The following is a 23547-nucleotide window of genomic DNA, read 5'->3' on the forward strand; positions in this document are numbered from 1 at the left end:
TCATTGGGAGGAAAAGACTGCCCATATCAGGCATGAACTAGGATTGAGCTGGAACGTATAAAATGTACAACTGGTGAGCTGCACCCACAGAGATGAGTGATCAAGGCTCTGCCTATAGGGAAAGCACCCTGCACACACCTCAGGCATCTGGGCCAATGCTTGCTACAGTGCTTCCTAGATTCTGCCTCGGCCCCATGAGAGGGCATGGTGCTACTGCTATATGATAAATTACACTATTTTCCTTATCCCCCCAGAGTCACAGAGTCCAAAACGCGCTATCAGAGAAAAGGCCCAGGGCCACATAAGTCAGGAATGGTAATTATTCACTCTTCCTAATCCCCAGGATTAATTCCACAAACCTGCCTGCCTGGGATTTGATCCTGAGCGTACCCAGGTTATGTTTTAAACCACTGACTCCCTTGTAGAAATTCATATTCTATTGATCCTGTGGACGGGCTTCTCATGTATCTCTGGGCCCAGTGAGACTTCTGAATTTGAAGGGAATTTACACCATTCATATAGTTAGTAACTAGTCAGGTACTCTGGAAAAATACAATGTGGTCATTTACGAACTATTTTCTACTCACTGTGTGCTAGGCATTATTCTAAGCGGTAGGAACTTTGCTGTTAAAACAAAATTTGTGCCTTGCTCTAATGCAACGTAGGTTATCTGGGATGCAGAGTGAGGGACACACAAAATAAACAAATATATAATGAGTCAGGAGGTGATAGGGCTATGGAGAAAAATAAAGTAGAACAAAGGCATGGAGACCTTTAGTGGGGAGGGGCTGGAATATTAGTGAGGTAGGATGCTTAGGGAAGCCTTCTTGGAAGCGGTGATATTTGAGCAAAGATGTAAATGTAGCGAGAGAGGAAGCCATGTGGATACAGAGGGGAGAGCGTTCCAGGCAAAGGAAACAGGGACTGCAAGGCCCTGAGGGCTGTTTGGTCTCAATGGCTCCCATGGGATACAATTTACGAAGGTGACTGAGTGGTGACATGGAAACACTAATGCCATCGGCAAAAGAATCGATTGCTTACAGTTCCTGAGGTTGGTATGTGCCCCTCAGGGCCCCATGGGGCGCGAACAGGTTTGGTCAGGCAGCAGAAGTGGAGCGAAGTGATTACCCAGCCCAGCGCCTCCGCGGGGTTTCCAAAGGCAAGGGAGGCAGGGCAGAAGCAGCAGCAGATTGGCTGGTTTGAATGATATCGGTGGGCTGTGGCTGAAAGGCGGTGTCTGCTGCGTGGTGCCTGGCCCTGGGCTGATTCAGGGTAGGGGACTATTGGCTGGGTATGGGAGAGTGAGGTAAGGAGGTGGTTAGTTTGAGTATTTGGCCCTATGATGGATGGATGCCAAGCAAATAACAGATTCTAAGAAAACACAGCATTTGATCACATAGAGTGTGGCAGATCAGATTAAAATTCCTATAGGATACAAGTTGGGTGGATCTGGGAGTGGCAGAAATCCTTTCGCTCCCCACAGACCGGTCCACCACCCGCACCGACTAGGTGGCAGTCACAAAGGGGAGCACCAGCTGCCTGTGCTCAGGATTTCAGTTAAGACTCCTATCTACGTCCTAATTTCTTTCAGACTCCATCCCTAAGCTAACTTGTAAACCTGGTTACAAGCTTTATCTGACCATTCCTGGTGTTATTTAGTAAGTTTTGATTTTTCATTCAAGTCCTATTTTTGTTTATGTTTCAAGAAAATAACAGCAGAAATTTGTACCAGTGGACTTTCTAGAGCAAGATGGATGATGGCTCAGATGTGAGGGAGAGAGCCTGTTCATTCTGATTTGTCATTGAACTTTCATTCCATGGAAGAATGTTTCCTGAGATTATTACTCACAAGAACAATTGAAGTTTCATCCTGTGAATTTCCAGACACTTTTTTAAAAATTGAAGAGTTTTTCTCACAGCCTGGCTCTCCGACTGACTCTGTCTTTTGTGTCCATTTGTTTTCACTGCAATTAAAAACCACAGCGATTATTCAAATGCGAAGAACTGAAATGGCAAGAATTAATGTGTGAATCTTGGAAAATAAACATTTTGCTTTCTGCTTGCCGCATTCTAACTTATTTAATCTGTTGAGAGCAATAAAGCAAAATAAATAATGTTTTCCAGGAGCTGCTTCAGCTCAGATGACAAAGAAACATCCATTGTAGATTCAGTTACAGGAAGCTCAGAATTTCATTAATTTGGCAAATGTTTACTGGGCGTTTGCGGTGTGCAAACTCAGTGCTGAGAAAACAGTGCTAAATGAAACAAATTTGGTCCCTGTCCTTGCAGAACTGAAGTCCAGTGGGGGAGACAGACATCTAAAAGAGAAAAAACAGCCCTGACCGGTGTGGCTCAGTTGGTTGGGTGTTGTCCAGTGAAGCGGAAAGGTCATGGGTTAAATTCTGGGTCAGGGCACATGCCTGGGTTGCAGGTATGGTCCCAGGTTGGGCGAGTAAGAGAGGCAACCAATCGATGTTTCTCTCCCTCTCTTTCTCCCTCCCTTCCCCCTTCTCTAAAAAAGTAAATAAAATCTTTAAAAAAAAAGAAAACTACCCAATTACATATATAAGTAGTGATACATGCCATAAGGGAAAAGTAAAAAGTGGGGAATGTGATTTAGACTGTGGAGGAGGTATCTAAGGAGGTCTCTTTGATGACATGTTGTTTGATCAGGGACTTAAAAAATGAATATGAATGTCTAATTTAGTGGCATAGAATGCCATTTCATTGTACTAATAAAAAACCTCTATTGGTCAGGATTTCAAACAGCGCACAGTGGTAATGGCCTGTTTCTGCTCCATGAGGTTTAGGAAAACGTGAATGTCAGGGAGTAACAAACAGCTGGGGGCTGGAATCATTTCCTGGCTTCCTCACACACTTGGCTGGTGCTGTACTGGGCTGAACAGTGGCTCCCAAGAGATATGTCAAGCCCTAATCCCCAGCACCTGTGAATAGGACCTTGTTTGCAAAAAGGGTGTTCGTTTATGTGAACTAGTTAGGGATCTTGAGGTGAGACCATCCTGCATTGAGGGGGGGCCCCAATGCCAATACCCCAAGTTCTTGTAAGAGTGAGGAGAGTTGGGAGGAGGGGAAACGCAGGAGAGGGTGGTGTGAAGATGGAAGCAGAGATGCCACGAGCTGGGGAACGTCTGGGATTACTGGCTCCGCCAGGAACCGAGGGAGAGGAGTGGAACAGACTCTCCCTCCAAGACCCAGAAGGAGGCAGCACCTGCTGACACCCTGATTTCAGACTTCTGGCCAATTTCAGACCTGCAAGAGAATGAATTTCTATTGTTTTAAGCCACCAAGTTTGTGGTAATTTATTACGGCAGCCACAGGAAACTAGTACAGGTTTGCAGGCTGAGATGACTCAAAGGAGGAAGGAGCTCAGTGTGGCCTCCTTTGGTTGTCTCAGCGTCTCCTAGTGCGGTGAGCAGGTGCTGAGAGGTGCCTGGAAGCAAGTGATCTACGAGCTGTGTTGGCAGGGGACCAGAGCAGGCTTCTCTCCTCATCTCAGAAGATATATAAAAGTCACTTCCATCACAGTCACAAGCCCGCCCAGATTCACAGAGAGGGGACAGAGACCTCATTTCTCAGAGGCATGTCGAAGGATTTGTGGCCATGATCTGAAACACCTCAAGGAGCTGGCCCTTCAGAGCAGGGAGTAGAGGGGGCATAATCGGTACTGTCTATACTGACAGCCCCTAGTCATGTGAGTTTTTACATGTAAATTATTTTAAGGTTAAATAAAATGAGAAATTCAATTCCTTGGGCATTCTAGCTCCATGCCAAGTAATCACATGCCAAACTAGAGAAGAGTGGCATAAAATGAAACTGGACAAGTAGACAGGGGCCAAATCACACAGGACTTTACTGACCATATAAAGAAGTTTGTATTTTATTCTAAGTGAACTAGAACTTGCCTAATAGGTTGTTTTGTATTTTGAATTTTTATGCAAGGCCTAAAAAGCAACAAATGTATTGTGGTTAGTTGGTGTATTTGTTAGTAAAAGGTCCTGCTGCAAGAGACAGATATACAAAAAAAGTCACAAAGGTTTAACTAAATTAGAAATCTGTTTCTCTCTCAATGTACATGAAGGCAGGCTGCCATGGTGACTCCGCAATAATCAGGGACCCAGGCTCTTGATTGGGGTTTCTACCTTATTACCTGAGATGTATACTTTGGTCCAGCTATTACACCTGCTTCTCAACCAGCAGGAGAAGGAAAAAGGGAGTCGGAGAGCTGCTGCCCCTCATGTCCCGAATAACCTCACCTCCAGATCCTTAACTTAATTCCACCTGCAGAAAACTCTCTCCACATAAGGTCACATTCACAGGCATGGAAGTGAGGGCTTGGGCAAGGCCATGTCTCTGAAAGTTGTGCTACCTAAAACTTCCACTGCAGCTTACTGGCCAGTAATTTGTCTATGGCCCCACCTATCTTGTGAGGGAGGCTGGGAAATAGCATCTTTAAACTGGGAAGCATGTGCTTGGCTAAAAGGGAGAGTTCTACTCCCATGGAAGAAGCCAACATGATTGATAGCAGCAGCTATCAATCTCTGGCACTATCGTATGCACTTAGGCATTTCCCACTAGACTCTGAGGTCCTGAAGGAGAGAGGCCAGTCTTGTACATCTTAAATCCCCAGCACCCAGCATGTAATAACTCATCACTGATTGTGTGCTGAATTGCACACTGGCTCAATGTTGTTTTTAATTACAATATGCTTTTTTTCAGAAAGACTTATTTCCTAGAAGCCACACCTTCTTTCCCACTCTGCTTGCTGGCAGCATGAGGGGACTTTCGTCAAGTCTTCATCCTCAGAACCTGGTGAGGCTCCTGGAAAGGAACAAACATGTAGCAGTCCCCTAGGTGTGGCCCCATCCCCACCCCCGGACTTTTTAATTCTCAAGCTCGCTCACGCTGAGCCGCCAACAACTTGTCACTTACAGTTGCAGCGTTCCCACCGACCCGCTCCGGCTGCGGGCTTGTGCTCCTGGTCAGGTGATCCTCTGTATTTGCCCAGCTCTCCCATTCCCAGCACAACCGCTGCCCTCTGACCTCAGTTCTCTGAGGGACTTAAGACTTGTTGATTTTCAGTTTGTTCAACATTTTCCTTATTGATACACTGATTTAGGAAAAGGATGGAATGGCGGGGAGAACACAAAGGAGAGAAAAGGCAAGGGGAAGCCAGCTGAGGCAGGAAGCACCCTTACAAAGACAGGAGGCAGGAGCTCCACCTTCCCGCGGCCACCCCACTCCTTCTGTCTGGCCACCTACATGCCCACGCCACTTCAGCCTCCAGAATGGTGGTTTTCAGCTTTGATTGTTCATTAGAATCCCCTGGGGCACCTTTGCAACACCCCCCCCCCACACCCAGGTCTCCCCTAATTAGAAGCACCTGAGGGGGGATAATGTGCAACCCCTGCTGAGAACCAGTGGTCTAGACTCAGGCTGCTCAAAGGGTGGCACACCGACCAGCAGCATTCGTACCACCTGGGCTTATTAGCAAGGCAGCATCTCGGGCCCTAGCTCAGATCCACTGCCGAATCAGAATTTGCTTTGTAGTAAGGCCCACGGGCGATTTCCATGCACACTAAAGTTTGAGAAGTACTGACGAGACGACCTTCCTATCCCCATTGGCCCTCATGAAGCAGAGAGCCCCCGAAGGTGCTTCGCGAGCCAGGCATCCTGGTGACCACATGACGACAGCGGGGAAGTCCAAAGCAGCCAGCAGGGCTCGTGTGTCTGCTGTGGTTCCCCAGGGGCAATATATTTGACATGGAGAGAATTAGATCATCCGATAGCAGCAGGACTCCTTAAATGTGAAACACCAATACTAGGTTCATTAGCTTCAGGGTTCACAAGGGTCAAACACACTCTAACTGAATAAATTATAATTGAAGAGTTGGGGTTAGCTTGGAGGCTGGGGTTGGAAGCAGGCAAAAGAGAAAGTGGAAAAGCAAATAAAGTACAAGGCCAAAACAAGTGACTGTAGAGGGTAAACAAGTGAGGGGAGGGAGACCAGAGGTTGGCAGTTCAGAGGGTGGAGGGACCCCCAGTGAAGTTGGTGGACTCAGCAGAAATGTCAGAGTGGACGACTAGACAAGGCGTGCAATGAATAGTCCCAAATATCAACACCCCCTGAATTACGTGGATACAGTCACTCATCCCTGGCCTACTGTTTACATAGCTCTTACCGCCACCCTCCCTACAAGATGTCAGCACTTTGTGGAATAAAACAATAACAGGCATGTGTCAGGCACTTTACTGCTCACCAGGACAGGTGTATAAAGCACAGGTAGAGTGCAGCAGCTGAGAACATGGGTTTTGCAGCCACATCGCCTGAATCCCAACCTCAGCTCTGCCACTGACTAGCTGGTAACTCTGGGTGAGTCAGCTGACCTCCTTGGAGTCCTTTCTCATACAAAATAAGAATGATGTGAAGCAAAGAGCACCATGCCTGGCATGGTGAGATATATACACATGCACATGTACACACACATATAGGTATATTATTGAATGTAATATAAGTGTATATTGAATAATATACACAAGGAGCTGAGGTCTGATTCTTCTGACTTCTTCTGTTTGAGGATTGTCTGCCATTTCATGTTATCTGTCTAGGTGCCTTCAAGAGTGCTAAATGAAAGTGGGAATACTTCAAAAGTTATGTTAATCAAATCAATGTGTAGACCTTTTTTGGATCCTGATTTCAGCAAATGGTGAATACGAAGACTTATTAGGTATGATAATGGCATGATGGTTATGTAAAAAAAAAAAAAAGAAAAAAAAAAGGCCGTTGTGGTTAGATTCATATTGAAATATTAGATTAGGCCATCCAATATGGCCAATATTTGACCATTTTTGACCTGCCTCAAATATGGACTGAAGAGGCACTTGCCCGGTACTTTCCTCCTCACCAGGACCAGAGGATAAAGCCCGGGTAGAGTGCAGGGGCCAGGTAAAATAATGTGATGTCTGGGATTTTCTTTTTAAATACTTCTGAGAAATAAAAGAGAGGAGAGAGACAGGAAACAAAATTGTCAGAATATTAATAATTGTGAGCGTGGGTGATGAGAATGCAGGATTTCTTTATGCCATCCTCTCTACTTTTGTGTTTGTTTGAAACTTTCCCTAATAAAAAAATTTCATTTTAAAGTTTTGTTTATGCTTTTTGACTGTGTGTTAGTATTTATGGCTATGGCAGAAAACCAATTCAATCTTGCTTAAGCCAAAGGAGGGATTTGTAATTGGACTGTGAAACAGACCAGAGAGCAGGGTGGAGCTGGTCTTGGGAAAGACTGGATTTACTGCCCAAATACCACCTTGAAGATCCTCCTGTCCTTCCCTATTACTGCTGCATTAACTTCCAGGTGGGGCAGAGAGCTGCCCACAGCTAGTCAGCCTGTATTCCTGGGTTTTGTGATCAGAGAGGAACAAGAGGTCCTTACCCTTGACAGGAATTTGAATAGTCCCAGGAACTCTGGCCTCGATTAGGTCGCAGGTCCACTCCTTAAATCAATCATTGTGGCTGTGGCTGTGAGCCTGTAATTGGCCTGCTCGGGGTCACCTGATCACCTGGGTAGCCAGAGAGGCTGTTTTCTGAAGACCCGGGGGAGGGAGAAGGGCTGAGCAGACAGAAACAATAGCCACCCTTACAAGGTTTCGGGTTATTTGCAGTAGCTATTAGATTACGAGCAGTCTTTGATCACAGATCATGACTTTTTCATTCCCAGTTGTTCTTTTTTATTTTCCAGTTTTTATTTTAAAATTTATAGAGCTGATAGCAAGGCTTGTTGAAAAAAATGCGTAGTTTCTATCTCTTCGCCCATTTTCCTTCCTTGGCAGCAACCAGTTTCAACCCTCTGAACTGGCTCTTTTAGTCTCACTCCCACATATCTAAGTGATATCTTTGTATTGCTACACCTGATTTTTCAGTGTTGGTCATTATCAATTGATTTTCACCATAGATGACCCTGATGCCTTTCACACACACCCACACTTGCCACCCCACGTATTTATCATTTCTATCCCCACAAGTTCCCACTAATATCACATTGATTAGATCAATATTTAACCCTTCCTTGTTAGACTTTTCATGATTAACAATACATGATTATGACTATAAACATTATCTCCAGCTCAGACACAGCTGTACTACTTCTTGTTCTCCTTTGCATTCATACGCTTTTCCCATTGACATTCCGTCCCTAATTCTCCAGTGGTCTAATTTTCCTCTAAAAAGATATATTCAGATTTATGAGGCATTCTACATGTTCTTCATGCCGAAGAAGCCTCTGAAGCCATCCGACCCCCTCCAGTCTGAACTGGTTGCCACCCCTGGGAGCACCCCGCTCTCATCCTGGGATGTCCCTGCACCTCCTCCCTAGGGATCCTCTTTCCTGATTTCCTGCCGAAGTGGTGTTCCCAGCAACAATCAGTGAAACTACCTGTAACACTGGATTAATGACAACCTGAACAAAAAATTAGTAGCCATTACAACTAAATTAAATCATGGGTGAAATTATTGCAATGAAAGTTACCTGTTCCATGTAGCTACTTAAAACAAACTAATTGAAAATCTCTAAACTATGGGAACTAATTCCCCTTAGGCAGATACATTTGTTGAATTTTCTTGGTTCAATTTTTTTTTCAGTATCCACCCACGGTTGAAGTGAAAACTTGGAAGTATTCGGGAGATGACACATAATGCTGTATCTATTTCACAGCGGCATTCCTATAATGGCTTGAAATAGTGAAGAGTAGAGAATGATGTATGGCTCTCTGATCCATTCCACTTAGGACTGTTGCGTTAAAACACTCATGAAAAAATTCCATCTGGGTAATTCATCTCACTGGCATACATGGTTGCCTAACAGAATTAGCACGTAGGTCTGAACTTGAGACTTCACAACTATAATTTCAGGTTAACTTCACCCCCTAAATTCATTTGTTTTTATTACATTTTAAAGAATACTTCCAAATAAGGCAGCAAATTGGTTGAAAATAAGTTTAGGGGACCTATGGTTATGGAAATGTATCAACTTGCATTGTTATTCAGACAACACAGTCAGTCAACAATGTGGAAAGAGCATGGAAGGCAGAGCATACGAAATATTCCTGAGTTTCTGACCGCAGCATTTCACACCTAACGGTGAGCATGCTTATTGCGATACTTGGTGCTTTCCAAATGCTAAATTGGCCTAATGTTTACAACAATGAAAAAATCATTTTCAGGAAAGATATCCGAACAGTGGTTCTCAAAGTGTGGTCTGGATCCACCTCACCTGGGAACTTGTTAGAGATGCAAATTCTTGTCTCTTGCCACCTGTCCCAGTTAATGAGGAAGTGGGGGGTTGGGGGAGAAAGGGAGCAATCTTTGTGTTTAACAAGCCTTTGAAGTGATTCTAATGCAGACTAAAGTCTGAAAACCATTCACCTAGAAAAACATTGTGTAATGTTCTGTTGTTAATAGTAGAGACTTGAAATAACAGTAGTTTAAGGCTCATGTCCATTTTTTCTTTCTCCCATAAAAGAAACCTGGAAGTAGGTAGTCTTGGATGGTTCAAATGTCATATTTTTTACTCTGTTCTTACCATATGACTCGCATCTTCATGGTTGCAAAATGACTGCTGATATTCCAGCTATTACGAACACATTCCAGGCAGCAGAAACAAAGTAACAGAAGTGGTGGAAGACAAGCTAGGTAAGCCATGCTTTAAGCGCATTCTCAGATGCCCCACCCAAAGACTTCTGCTTCTCTTCTTTGCCACTCCTAGTTGAATTGAAGGCTGGGAATTAATCGTTGGTCATAGTGTTGCTCAGAATAAGAACACAGAAGCCATGAAGAATGGGTACTAGCAGAAACTAACAACTTCTAGATCCTTGCTGGAATGGAGTCAGTGATCAAAATTACATTTTTGAGATTATTATTCTGAAGGAGCTCTACACTAACCACACATTAAAACAGATTCTTTGATCTGCTGGAGGAATGGCTACATTCTTGCTTTAGGCAAAGGTCTTTGCTCACCATGGGACTCAGAACAGCCATTTATCAGAATAAACAAATACAATTTATTTCATATACATTGAGGCTGTGGTTGATTTACTCCAAGTGTCCTATATAATTCTTTGAGTGGGTGATTTGTAATATATATGAAAAGCAATCAGTAAAAAAATAAGAAAAATAAAAAATGCATTCTTTTCAGGGAGGTAATCCCTCTCTTGAAAATGTTTCATAAGGAACTGATTCAAGGAAAGAAGCTTTATGCATAAAATTATTCACAGCATTGTTATTTGACAGCAAAACAACAAAAAAAGTAGCTTCAAATTCTGAGTAAGTTATTGTATGACTAGTTGATAGCCATAAAGGTCATGCAGCAGCTCAGGAAAGTGGTTGCAAATATACAGGCAGTGGGAAGAAAGACCAAAAAAATGTATATGGATATGGATATGGATAAGATTGGAAGAGTATTCAAAGAATTATAATGTGTTTATGAAGACGGTAGAATTATGACTACAAAGGGTTTCTGTTAAATTTCCTTTATTATTCTATGAGAAACAACAGCAACAACAATAAAAAAATAAAATAAATGTACCCAGATCATGAACCGTGATTTTTTCTTAGATTCTTTTTGTCCTCTGCATGATTCAGGGCAAGGTGCTCCTGAGAAGGCAGGACGGTGCTGCTCCCCATGAAGACCACACCTGAGCTCAGGAGGATAGTCTTCCTGTGGTCCTTACACACCAGTCTCTGAAGCAAAGCTCAAGCTGTTTGCTAAGCATCATCATAGGGATATTCTTCTAGTAGGTATAGATTTGTAGGCCTTTACCTTTTCTTGCCAGGGTTTCTTCACAATCAGTTTCATGTGAGAAGAAGCCAGTAGACCTAGTTTAAACGTAGCTTTGTAGACATCAAAGGAAACTTAAAATATATGAAACTGTCTATCCAGGAGTCAAGCCTATGGCTCTTTAATATGATGCTGTATATACCTACCCACCTACCACCACCACTACCAAGAAGAGTCCGCCTTCTCCCATGAGATTACTATGATTTGTACGGCTGTGCAGCTTGGCAAGGGCTAGAACTAATCTTAGGTTAAGACTAGTTGTTTTCTGATGTTGAAGATTGCTAAAATGAGCCTACTCCTTGAGATGGATTGTAACCTATGAGTGTGACATGCATGCCTCTCGCCGGCTGGGGAGGCTGGGGCCTGTCCAGGCTTTACAAAGGGTGACAAAAGAAAACCACAGATCAGGGGATTTCCAGAGCAGAGTCGGGGCGTGGGGGTCAGCGATGCCCACTCTTCCCCAGCCTAGCGGAGCTGGAAAAGGCCCTGCACTCCAGGACGTAGAGCAGCTTCCTAGGAATTACCCACCACCCAGGCCTGAGGATACCCAAGGAGCCAGGGTCCTCATGTCCGCAGGGCTCGCAGCCAGGCAGGAGTCTTGATGCAAGTCTGGACTTCCCAGGGATCGAGGAACATGAGTTAGAGAGCTCAACCTACTCTTTTAAGAACCAACTTCCATAATGTAGTCAAGCAAACAAGAATATTTATCTAGATGATTAATCGTAGAGGAGAAACCAACCTGAAGGGAAAATGAAGACAGGGAATTCTGGAAGATTCTTTGAGATTTTGCCAAATTAAACAATTTGTGCTTGTGTGCCCAGATATTCTGTCTGTACTTAGTACACACACTGGATTTCTTCTACTGTGAAGTGAAACTGACTGCGCCCTTCACACACTGGCCACGTGTCAAAAACGCAAAGAGCCTCTGGGGGAACCAGCACAACCTGGGAAAGGAAACATCATAAATTCCAAGGGCTTGGTTTTTGGAGCACATTTTATTTTACAATACTGGAGAATTAACATCTGGTAGCAGCAAATACAAAATGCAATACCAATCTATTTAAAACTCATATAAAGGGAAATGTTTTTTGAAAATGGTAACGCACACACAGTAGGAGACAGAGATCAGCTGATAAAAATGTTTAAAAAAAAGTTAAAACTCTCATTCCATTATCAACCACGACAAAACAGCTGTAACATACATAGGGTACAGTCACTTTATATTCCCAAAGAAGCTGTCATTTCATAGAATATATCTAAATTCACATTCTGGAAGGCAAGAGAAATCTTCAGATTTTACTCTACAAATTTAAACATTTCTATAAATATTTCACTTAAAATAACAAAAACATTAAGAATGCTTTTTATTATATTACAGTAGTTTGTTCACATAATATGTATATTTTTATAGCTTTTTCATTATTAATATTATCTGATACAATTTAGAAACTGCAAGGTCCTGGTCTCATCACCAAATAACTTAGTGTAGATTCAATAAATACTATCCAAAGAATAATTATAAAACACAGATGGCAGAACATTCTTCAGATTGGAGGGAGCCGTGCCCAGAGGTTTTGGGGAAGGGTCAGGCTGGAAGGCCTGCAGGGATCCTGCAGGATTCCCGAGGCAAAAGCAGGTCCTGGCCAGCTTCCTGCAGGACCAGGCAACAGTGCCCGAGAAATGCGTCTCTAAGTGGGGAAAAGAAGGCTCTGCCACCTCTTCATGGTTCCATGTGTTGTTTGAACACAGAATTAAGACTCATTAATAACTGGCAAATTTCCCAATAAACAAGGACTAGAATCATTCCCCATCAGAGGCAAGACACTGGACCGGGAGGTCGATATTTATTGTTAAGCATTTGCATTTATTCTGATGACCAAAGGCCTAAAATCCAAGATTTCCTCGGGACCTAGCGTATTCAAGCCTGGCTGACAGAGAGCACTTGAACCCCTCCTCCTAGTCTCAGTCACAGGACCGACTTGCTAACCCTGTTGGCTTAGAAAGAACCCTCTGGTGTGGTGTCTGCACTTTCTTCGTACCTGGACTTGGTTACAGAAGTTGCTCCTGTGGTCGTGGCTTCTTTGTATATTTCAAAGGTTTTTCAGAAAAGGTAAATGGTTAAGTCTTACCATGGTGTTGGATCTTGGTTAGCCTTATTCTAAGGCTGTTCTCTGACATTTCCAATAGTTTGTCCTTATTTTAAAAACACTTCATATACTATTCAAGTGACTCTCTCAGACACACACAAAACTTGTGAAGAAACCAGGGTAGGTACCCAAATGCTCACTCCAAAGACCAGGAAAGCAGGCTCGTCCAGACCAAAGCGACAGCTTTTCCTGGTCACACACAGTGATGGCCTGGGAAGGATGTTCTGCAGGACTCAGCTCTCCCCAACAGTTCCTTATTTTTAAGAACAAGGAGCTGGTAATCATTGTTTTCTGACGAATACAGTAATTTGAAGGGGGCAGGTAAAAGGAAGCAAGAAAAACAAGTTCAAGAGAAGAAAGGGAGACAACGGTGCCACTTGGCAGTTAGTATCATAAACTTTAAACGAGCAAAGTTCATTTCGCAGACATTTAGATCACAGGCGTTTTAAACAGTACTTAAATACTTCACTCTTCCAAGGAGTCTCACGCTGGATTGATTACTGTGGAATTAGTATAATTTCACTTTGTGCAACTTACATGTAATGATAATCTATGACCTGGATGACTTAGGTCCAATGTTCTGGAATATAACACTTTGAGTGTTAATCAGCTCTCATCTTTAATCCGTAAATGTGCTTTAAAGAAACAGCTGAATTAAACAGGAGCCATCATGGCACCATTGTGTAAAATGATGTGAAAGTCATATAAATCCCTTTGTTTCTCTTCGGGCACCATGTGTCCAGATCCCTCTACTCACTCCAGCCGCGTCCCTAACATTCAGACACCGTGACCGCCACACCCAAAGAGTCCCCTGACCCTGGATTGTTTGAGTGAAGCACCAAAAGGTAAATTCAGCAAGCAGGAAACCGGAAGATTCTTTGAGCTCTTCTGAGGTAAGGAAGTCTCTCCTAATATTCTAATGGTTAGGAAAAGTCAAGCGGGTTCAATTACGAAGCAGGTGGAGTGCTGGCTACTGTACTTAATTGTTGTTCTGAAGTGAGTGGTTTATATGGGTGATTACCACACACTCCAAAACTTCCTCAACGGGGTCCTGATTGTTATGTGGAGAACTTAAGATGTTAACGTTGCTGTATGAGTAGGGTAAGACACAGTCCCTTGAGGACATTGGAAAACTCATTAAAACTTGGACTTAATTGCCATTCATTTCTATAAAAGTGCCTGGCATACAGTAGGAGCTCAGTAAATATCTGATGGCTGTTTAAGATCTCCAATTTAGCCCAGTTAGATTACAGGCAGAAACATAAAAAGTGCTCAACCAACTTTAGGCTAAATTGTCACCAAAGGCTGTCATTTTCCCTTGTGCATGAAATTTTAGATACCTTTCAAACTACAAGGTTCAGCTGAGCTGGTATTGGACATCGTACAGTCTACAACTCCATATTAACCCCTCCTTGTTTCCATCATGACTTCATCATGTTGTGATTGTGGGATTTTTATCCATAAATAACTTTGCTGAAGACAATGCGATCCACTCTCTCTGTTGTTCTTCAAGTTTTTCTGCCAAGCATTTAATCAAGACAGGGTCTACCTTAGAATCAAATTTATTAGCAAACCAATGTCCATCTTTGATAAGCCACCTTAATTCTGCTGCTCCAAAGATACACACACTTCGGAGGTGAGAACCCGTACAACTGGGATAGAAAAGGCCTTCGTGATAATTCCATTTGACAAGGCGAGTCTTACTCTGTAGGTCAGACACATCCTGGGCTGACCGAGAAATCTCCCCAGGTATTCCTGGTACCCGAATTAACGTAGCCCAAAAATGCTCATCAGGTGAGTATGTATCTTCAGACCAGGCAAAAAAGTCTTTAACGAGGGAGCTGTTGAAAATAAACTTAACAAATGCTCGACTTAAAACAAAATAAGCACTGCCGACAAATATCTCAATGTTATGAGGGGGGACTTCTTTCGAGATGTTTGTCCTCACTGGTAGCCTCACATATTCGTAAGGCATCTGTCTGAGTTCATGGTGATAAGTGAATCTTTCCATTTTACTGCTTGGGGGTTTCACTGTCTCCAACATATTTGCTCCATTGAGTCTCTTCAGCTCTGACACTAATTCAAAGTTTGACTTCAAAGGGAAGTCTTGCCCACACAGGTTGATAACATATTTCCATTGAACTGAAGACTTGAGAAGGTCTGACAAACAATTTAAATCAGCTTGGAGTCTGGAAATATGGGCATATTGCACAGTCTCTAATTTGGAAGCAATGAAAATATTGGAGAAGCACTTAGCTAAATTATTCATGGCAACCTTGAAGGTGTCAGGTGACTTCAGGTCATAATGGATGCAGTAAATATTGTGCTGGTTGTATATAGCATGGATCAGCCTTTCAACCATAATTGCATCTTTATGAACAACCAAAGAATAGGCTATTGGGAAGCTTTTCTCCTCCCTTGAAACAAGCTTTTGATGGTATCTTCTCAGGGTCTGATAAACATCACAATCACTGGTCATTGCCACAACATCTTCATCTTCCAAGTCGATGATGTCTCTTCTTCTTATTTCCAGAGTCTTGCCAATTTCCAAAGGCTCCTGTTCATAGATACCCGAACAGTTGACTTCATACCTGACTTCACCTTTCACGTGGGTGTATCTGTTCTTCACAAAGGGGGAGGTGCTTAGCGAGTACTCGACCAGGTAAATGCCTCTCTGAGGGAAGAGGAGTCTTCCTACATTTAGAAGCTTCAACAAGGAGAGCAGCCACAGGGTTAAAAACAGGATGAAAACTTTCTGCTGTAGGAGGTATTTAAAACAACATCTGAATATCTTCATTCTGTAAGAAGCAAAACGAATAATTCAGAATAAAACATTAAGAGAAACTTACTTCAGTTCAACTGAAGTCCGCTTGGTGCCTATCACATGCTGGCAGAATGCTGGGCCCAAAGTTGAATAAAACAAAGTTCTTGCCCTTAAAGAATCCAGAAATAAGGAAATGAAAATGGTGTTTTGTGGTATTCTGTGTTAACTAGATCTAATTTTGAGAGATGCTGCTTACCGATAGAATGGAAAATAACAAACTACTAAATTTTATATTGTCTGCTTAGCATATCTGGGAAGAGAGTACTGTGGTTTGGACAGAGGTCTAGAAAAATGGATGTCACTAAGAGAACTTTGGAGATGCAAATGGCCCACCTAAGACTAAAAGAAGTATCAGTCTTGACTGTACCTTCGGATCCTGATTAGATCTATCTCTGAGGCCAGATGGGGAAAACCCAGTGCATCCCACTGCTATAGATTTAATGTGTCCCCTCCCAAATCCCTATGTTGAAACCTAATCCCTAAATGTGATGGTATTTGGAGGTGGGACCTTTGGATCACAAGGTTGATTAGGTCATGAGAGTGGACCCCTCATGAATGGGACTAGTGCCTTCATAAGGAGAGACCGCAGAGGGCTCCCTCGTCCCTTCCACCATGTGAGGACAGAGCAAGAAGTCAGCAGTCTGCACCTGGAAGGGGGCCTTCCCCAGAACCCCGTTATGTTGACCTCAGACTTGCAGCCTCCAGAACTGTGAGGAGTAAGTTTCTGTTTACAAGCCACTCTGGTATTTTGTTAAAGCGGCCTGCAGAGACTAAGACTATCTTCAGAAATAAGAGCAGTGGGCAGACACCCAAAGGAGCTATAGTAGGTATTACAGACTGTAAAATTTTGTAAAGATCATCAAATTTGGTAATCCTGCACGTTCCTTTATTTTTTACTTATTAGCCTCCATTTCCTCACCAGCGTTTAGCAATTTAGCCCTTACGGTGAAAAGAACGCGACTCTCGTGGAGGGCAGGGGGAAAACTACCTGGGGGACAGTCAGGCACTGTCTCTCAGTCTTAAATGTACCCGCCTGGGAGGGTTCATGTGCGCAAGGAAGGGGCGAGCACAAGAGGTTCCCTGCAGTGTTACCTGTTCAGGCTAAAGACTGAAAAGCACTAAAACATCTTTCAACCGGGAATGGATTAATGACATCCACACTATGTGAAGAAGTCTGAGACAAATCTGGATGTGCCCGTGTGGAACAATTTCCATGATATATTGTGAACTAGAAATAAGCAAAATGCAGAATTATGTGTAGGGTGCTCACGTGCATCCGAAAAAGACTATACACACAGGTGTTCACACACAAAGAGCACGTTGGCAAAACTTCCCTTTCTCTGTCACAGCTACTCAACTCTGCTGTTGTAGTGGGAGAGCAGCTACCAGACAGTGTAGGAGTGGGCATGGCTGTGCTGCAATAAAACTTTATTTACGAAAACAGAAAATTGGCTGAATCTGGCCTACGGGCCGGTATTTCCAGGAGAATGGCGCACAGGCTCGACACTGGGAACAGGAGTTGCTTTGCAGTGTGAGGGGGGAGAGAACTGAGGATTAGGGGCCTGCAGAGGAGGGGGATTTGCTTATCACTGAATAGCCTTTTGAGCTCTTTGAACTTAAACAATGATTCTACTACTTTATTAGATAGAAGCAGCCTAATGAGGGGGAGGGCATAGAGGTGCTTATTGTGGGAGCAGCAGGAGCAGGGATCCAGGGAGTACTACCCCAAGGTTTGGGGACAGGAGGGCTGGCTGAGTTCCGGGGGCTGTTCCAAGGGGGTCCAAGCAGTGAAAACTGGAGGTCTGAGCAGCCCATATGCAACTTCCTAATACATCTCAATAAATCTTTTTTAAATAAAGGTTTTATTTATTTATTTATTTTTAGAGAGTGGGGGGAAGGAAGAGAGAGAAACATCAATGTGTGGTTGCCTCTCAAGCGCCCCCTACTGGGAACCTGGCCCACAACGCAGACATGTGCGTTGACTGGGAACTGAACCACTGACCCTTTGGTTCGCAGGCCGGCACTCAACCCACTGAGCCACGCCAGCCAGGACCATCTCAATGAATCTTCAATGAGAATGTAAACTTCTACCAATTTCCTTAGAGAGAATTAGCAAGAACTTTTTGACCATGATTTATTTTGGAAGATTGTACAGCTCAGATGGGAATGACATATACTCATTCTCCTTCACTTGAATCACTCTCCCTTCAAAAACACCTCATAGACAGTGAGCTGTTCTGCAGAATCTGTGTCTTCTCTGGCTACATCTCAGTGTGTCCCCTGTGGGTTTCCCCGGGGTCCTGTTGTCAGCTCACTGTTCTTTTCATGCACAGTCTTCCTGGGTCTTAGGACTTCAACTTCCACATACTTATTGTCAACAGCTTTGTCTCTAACCCTCACCTCTTGCCCAAGTTTCCAAAGTGAACATCCAACTGCTGATGGACTGTCCATCAGATATCTTACAGGAGCCCCACTTCAATGAGTCCAAAGCTGAACCTGACATCTTCACCTCTCCTGTGTTTTCTGGCTCAGTTTATAGTGAGACCATCCATTCAATGATCCAAGCTGGAAGTTCGAGGGCTGGGCGACTCCTCCATTTTCCCTACACCTGCATTAACAAATCACCTCACAGACACACCTCAAATGCATGCTTTCTTCTCCACACCTGCTACCAGGTCCAGGCAACATCTGTGCTCAATCAGAACCGAGGCTGAGGGAATCCCACTCCGGCTCAGCTTCCTGTTTCTCCGGAGCACACTGAACAGGCTTCTATCTGCTCAGGCTCAAGGCCCAAGCTGCTGCCAGTTGTTGGAGAGTGTGGGAAGACTGACTCCCAAAGAACAAGGTGACACAAACGACAACCTCAGAACACACATTTAGAAAGTAGGTGTTGTGATAAAATAAACTCAGAAGATTTATCAATCCCACATCAGTCAGTCTCGTCATTATCCTAGTTCATGGTCATTAAGCATAAATAGGAAGTAACTTGCACAAATGGCTAGCAATGGAATGAATTTTACCCAAAGTAAATTTTTGCTTTTCTTCTTCTTCCTCTATTGCTCAGCGAGCATTAGTGAATAGTTCCCCCTGATATCACAGTAATAAAGTGAAAAGACCTCACATTTCTAAAGAGGTTTACAAAGCCTTCTAGAGCTGTCATATCATTTACAATGTACCATTTAATTATCATCTTCACACTTATGTAAAAAGGTAAAGGCTGGCTCCCGTCCCTTGGCCTTTCCTGGGGGCCCTCTCCGCACCCACGCCTCCCTTGCACCTTCCTGAGAACAGAATGCCTGGAGCGCACACTTCTGACTCCAACCTGGCGCCTGGCAGGGCTGAGTGGAGCTGGGAGGCCATGGCTGCTGCCCAGAGGGGGAAGGTCACAGGGCCCTGGAAGGGAGAGGGGGCAGCCACGCTGTGAGAGAAGTGGCCCTGGGTCCCATGTCTTAGCTTCACCAGCTAGGGACGAAGAGTTCATTTTAAAGGAAGGAGGTGAGGGAGTGGGACAGTCCTGGCACCTGGCTTTTGATCCTTCTGCCACCCAGGTATCTTTAAGGGGGACACCTCGGCTGTCTGCGGGTCAGTCTTTGACATCCGGGGAAAGAAGCAGCCCTAAAATACCACTCCGTCCCAAGTCAAAGTGAAGCACCTGCTCAGAAACCCCTTTCGCTGAACAAGCATTCCTTTCCCCAGGGTCGAAGACATGCCAGTGCAAGGTGAGATCCCTTTCGTCAAACCCTGAAAGGGGCTGTTGACCTCCTCCCGGTGGCAAAGGAAGAAGTTAACAGGTTATTCCTGGGCTCCGAAGCCTTGAGGAGGTCAGAGACCCAGTTGGGGCTCCACTCTCTGACGCCCAGGGCCCTTCCAGCAGGGCCTGTGGTCCCGCTTGTAGGGTGCCCGGCTGCAGCAGCAGCAGGGCGGCTTCAGGGGTCAGGAGCCGCAGGGAGCGGAGGGGACCTGGGGAGGGGAGCTGGGGCAGCCACCTGCCCGTGGTGGCACTGCCTCCCTTCCCTGCCGCCTGCAGACCAGGCCTGAGAAATCCCCAAGGCTCCAGGTTTGGAGAGATGAAAGGAGCGCCTGAGGCCTGACCCGGGTCTGAGGAGAGCAGGCTGGTCTGAGGCTGGCAGTCATGCTGGCCCCGTGGTTCCTAGGACACCAGGGCAGTAAAGCCACCTTCTGCGAACACGCCACTGGCTCTTTCCCTCTTAAAGGCTCTGTCTTAAAGGCTGGTGAACAGGAAGCAGGCAGGCGTATTGGTGCCCAGAAGTAGTCTTACAATTACATTACCAATAATTTCCCATCTTTGGGAGAAGGCTGTTTCTCTGCCCACTGCCGTTTATGCCCACATGGCTGAAAGTCCCTAGTGATGATGGCAGAGCTGAGGAGGAAATAAGGGCAAGGTTTGATCACTAGAGCGCAGCTGAAATGGGGTCTATTTGGATAATTCAATAAAAACCCAGCAGGATGTTGAACGAAGCCTCCCCCCGCTCCCCCCACGCTACCAGGTGTTATTTACAGCCTTAAAGGAACCGGCAGACACACAAACGTACACCTGCTAAGTGGTTATACTTGCATTCAGGGCTAAATGGCTACAGCCATTAGCAGCTCCTCAATGAACCCTCCTTAAGTCTGCAATTTCAGAGTCCAGGCATATCAACAGAGTGCAGTGCTTCCTTTCCCAGGGAAGGGATGGGATGGTAAATGGAGAATGGGAGGGAGGAGACTGGAAGAAAAGTACTGGATAAGGTCTGGCTTGGGCACCAAGAATGAGACCCACAGGCCATATTTGCAGATGAGGTGGCCTCAGCGCCTCCAGTCCCCGCCCTCTCCTGTTGCCTCCCTGCTCACCTGCAGCTCTTTCCAGTAACCACAGGTGGTGGGTGGAGGGGGTCCTTGGGAGGAAGGAAGCAAAGTACCTGCATGGGCCTCGGGGTGCCAGACCTGGGCTTGCGTCCCTGAGGAAACACTTAGCTGTAAGGCTGGTCAAACTAACCTCTGAAGCCTGGTTTTTCTCATCTCAAAATGGGGACTAGAACCCCTTCCCCCAGTTGCTGTGAGGGCTCAGGAGACCCTGTCTGTGACAAGGGTCACCCCACAAAGATGCTCAGCACATATGAAGAGGCCTTTTCTTTCCCCTGCCTGGTTTGCCTGACTTCAAATCGTGCAGTATGTGCTGATATTCTGTGTGTGTGTGTGTGTGTGTGTGTGTGTGTGTGTGTGTGAGAGAGAAAAGAAACCACTAGAAAATTTTATGCAAACAATGTTAAGGAAATAACCGACTTTTACTTTTCTGACCAAAGTGAGAGACGGAAATGTTTTAAGGAAGGAGAAAGCTTTAGAGAGGTAAGAGCTCCCTCCACGCTGGGTGGGAAAAAGAGGAAGCCACACAGAATGAATGGTCCATCAAGCACCAGGACCCTGGACAAGTTCCTCCACGTCTCTACCCATCTGTATCCTCTGGTAACAGGACATTAATAGTAGTAATTACCTAAGGAATTTTGAGGCTAAACGGGGTGAGGCACGCCAAGTGCTTCAGCTCAGTCCATGTCATGCCCGCCTGGCAAATGCCAGCCGTGGTTTCGTCCACATTGTCACTATTGTCCTCCTTTGCATCATGTCCACCCTCAAGCCCAGATGCTACAGTTCCTGCACAGTAAGCCCCTCCGCTTCTTTTTAAAAAGATCTTGCCCAGACTTTTGGCTTATTGTCTTATTTTTCAACCTACTTCCTATTATCCCCAAAAGTGTTAATATAAATTCAATATTTTAGAATTAATAATGCCTGAATGCCTCCATGTAATGCTCTTTATTGACCCAATAATATCATTACTATAATGTAGAATCATTCAATAAAGAGCTGTTGCTCCGGACACTAAGTACTTGGAATATAAGAATTCAACCCCTCAGCAGATCAGTGAGGCAGGTACCATCTTTAATCTTCTTACGAGACAGTAAACCGAGGCCCAAGGGGATTAAGAAATTGCCCAAGGCTTTAGGGCTATAAAGTACTTTAGTCAGAACTTGAACCCAGAGAATGTTGCTCTGGAGATGTGCTCTTAACCCCTTAGCCAATACCATCTCTTGGAATCTAAAGAAAAAATGTTTCCCATAACAGTTTTGGTCCTTGACTAAAATTTCTCATTACTCTGCCTTATCTGACTGTCCGAAAGCTGGAACAGAAATGAATAGCAAACCAGGTTTGAAGTCCTGAGCCCTTCCACCCCGATTAAGGGGTTATTTATTTATATGGTAAATCAGCCTGGAGGAATGAATGCTGGGTGAGGAACACTGCCTGGTCCTGTGTCGGAGGCTGGGACCGGCCCGCTGCGTGCTAAGGCAGGGCTGAGGCAATTGCCCAGACGAGGAAAGCCACTGACGGGAAGGAAAGCTCCTCTTAATAAATTCCTCATCAGTGACTCTTGTCTCACACCCCTCACTGCTTACTTGCTGACTCATTTGTTTTTGCAGTGACCAGCGACACAATTCTAAGAATTGCCATTTATCTTCGAAGACTTTCTGGGTGAAATCTCTGTGTGGAGACTATTTCCTTTGTGGGCCACCTTTAACTTGTCAAACTTGGTATCTATCACTCTATGTCAGTGTGAAAAATAGGACTGGAAGACTGAATTGATTTAAGTGTCAACATTTGCTCGCTTGCAAAAGTCCTGCAAAGAAGAGTCATCACTTAAGAACACTCATAAAAGATAAGCTCACTAAAAATAAAAACCAAAATACCTCATCCAGTTGAATAAGCTAAGGTCCTTCTACTGCAGGTAGGCCTCCATGAATGGCTTCAATGGAGCCATTGATTCTCTTGGGTGACATGCTCATCACTGAACCCAGGGAAAATCTGGGAGCACTGACCACTAGCAGCAGGGAGGCGGCTGAGCCAAGGCGAGTGTCCTCCGCGGCGGTGCAGCAGGGCACCGTCTGCGAAGGAGCAGGAGGGCAGGTTTCTTGCCCAGATGTAGGGGAAAGATTACAACAGCAAACAATCATCAGACTGTGAGCAGGGAACAGCCAGCAGACAAAACACAAGAGCAGCGTGGCAGGGTCAGTAAGATATCGCAAAGCATTGAGAACAAGCAGTCCCTAAATAATAACAGGGGGACTCTTTAAAAAGGAAAATGTTTGTCATTCTCTGCTTATAAAAGAAAACACTTTCATTAAACTTTAAAAAATCAGAAAGTCAGAAAAGTCTCAAGAGGAAAACAAAGCTCCCCAGTAATCCACCACCGGGTAAAGGCATTCTGTGGACGGCGTGTCCTTCCGGGCTGGTTTCAGTACACCTTTTTCTGGCTTGCTTTTTCACAAGAAGTCTCACTATGTAGCACCATCTTATGTTTTTTCCTTTCACGATATACTGTGAACAATTCCTGTTCTAAACTGGGTCTTTAAGTTGTTATAGAGAATATGATTTCGAACAGAGGACAACATTCTTGCCTATAGGAAGAAAACATTTAAATAATAGAATTTACTTTTCTGGACCTTCTCCACCACAGCTTAATCCATAATTCCTGAAGAGGCCCGGGAGCAAAATTTAAAAACTGACAAGGCTCTCCATGGTGAAGGAGTCCAAATTCCTTCTCCTCTGAATGGGGAAACAGGCAGAGCCATCATTTAACTGTGTCCCATTCTCAGGAAAATTTAACTGCGTTCCCTTCTTGGGGTGTTTTCCCCATTACATACGTGTCTGTATATCCCACTGCCTCCCTTCAGGG

At 44.5% G+C, this 23547-nt stretch overlaps 1 protein-coding gene across 1 annotated transcript; it reads right to left on the reverse strand.

Annotated features, from left to right (window-relative positions):
• Positions 1 to 14432: 14432 nt before the first annotated feature.
• GCNT4 (glucosaminyl (N-acetyl) transferase 4) lies at positions 14433 to 15797 on the reverse strand. Its single transcript, XM_054578256.1, has one exon. It carries the CDS (start codon positions 15795 to 15797, stop codon positions 14433 to 14435), a length of 1365 nt encoding a protein of 454 aa, XP_054434231.1.
• Between the last annotated feature and the right edge of the window lie 7750 nt (positions 15798 to 23547).

This window comes from Pteronotus mesoamericanus, unplaced genomic scaffold (genome assembly GCF_021234165.1).
Source record: "Pteronotus mesoamericanus isolate MK-2021 breed Mesoamerican mustached bat unplaced genomic scaffold, CSHL_Meso_final contig_50, whole genome shotgun sequence".
Classification (NCBI taxonomy): Eukaryota; Metazoa; Chordata; class Mammalia; order Chiroptera; family Mormoopidae; genus Pteronotus; species Pteronotus mesoamericanus.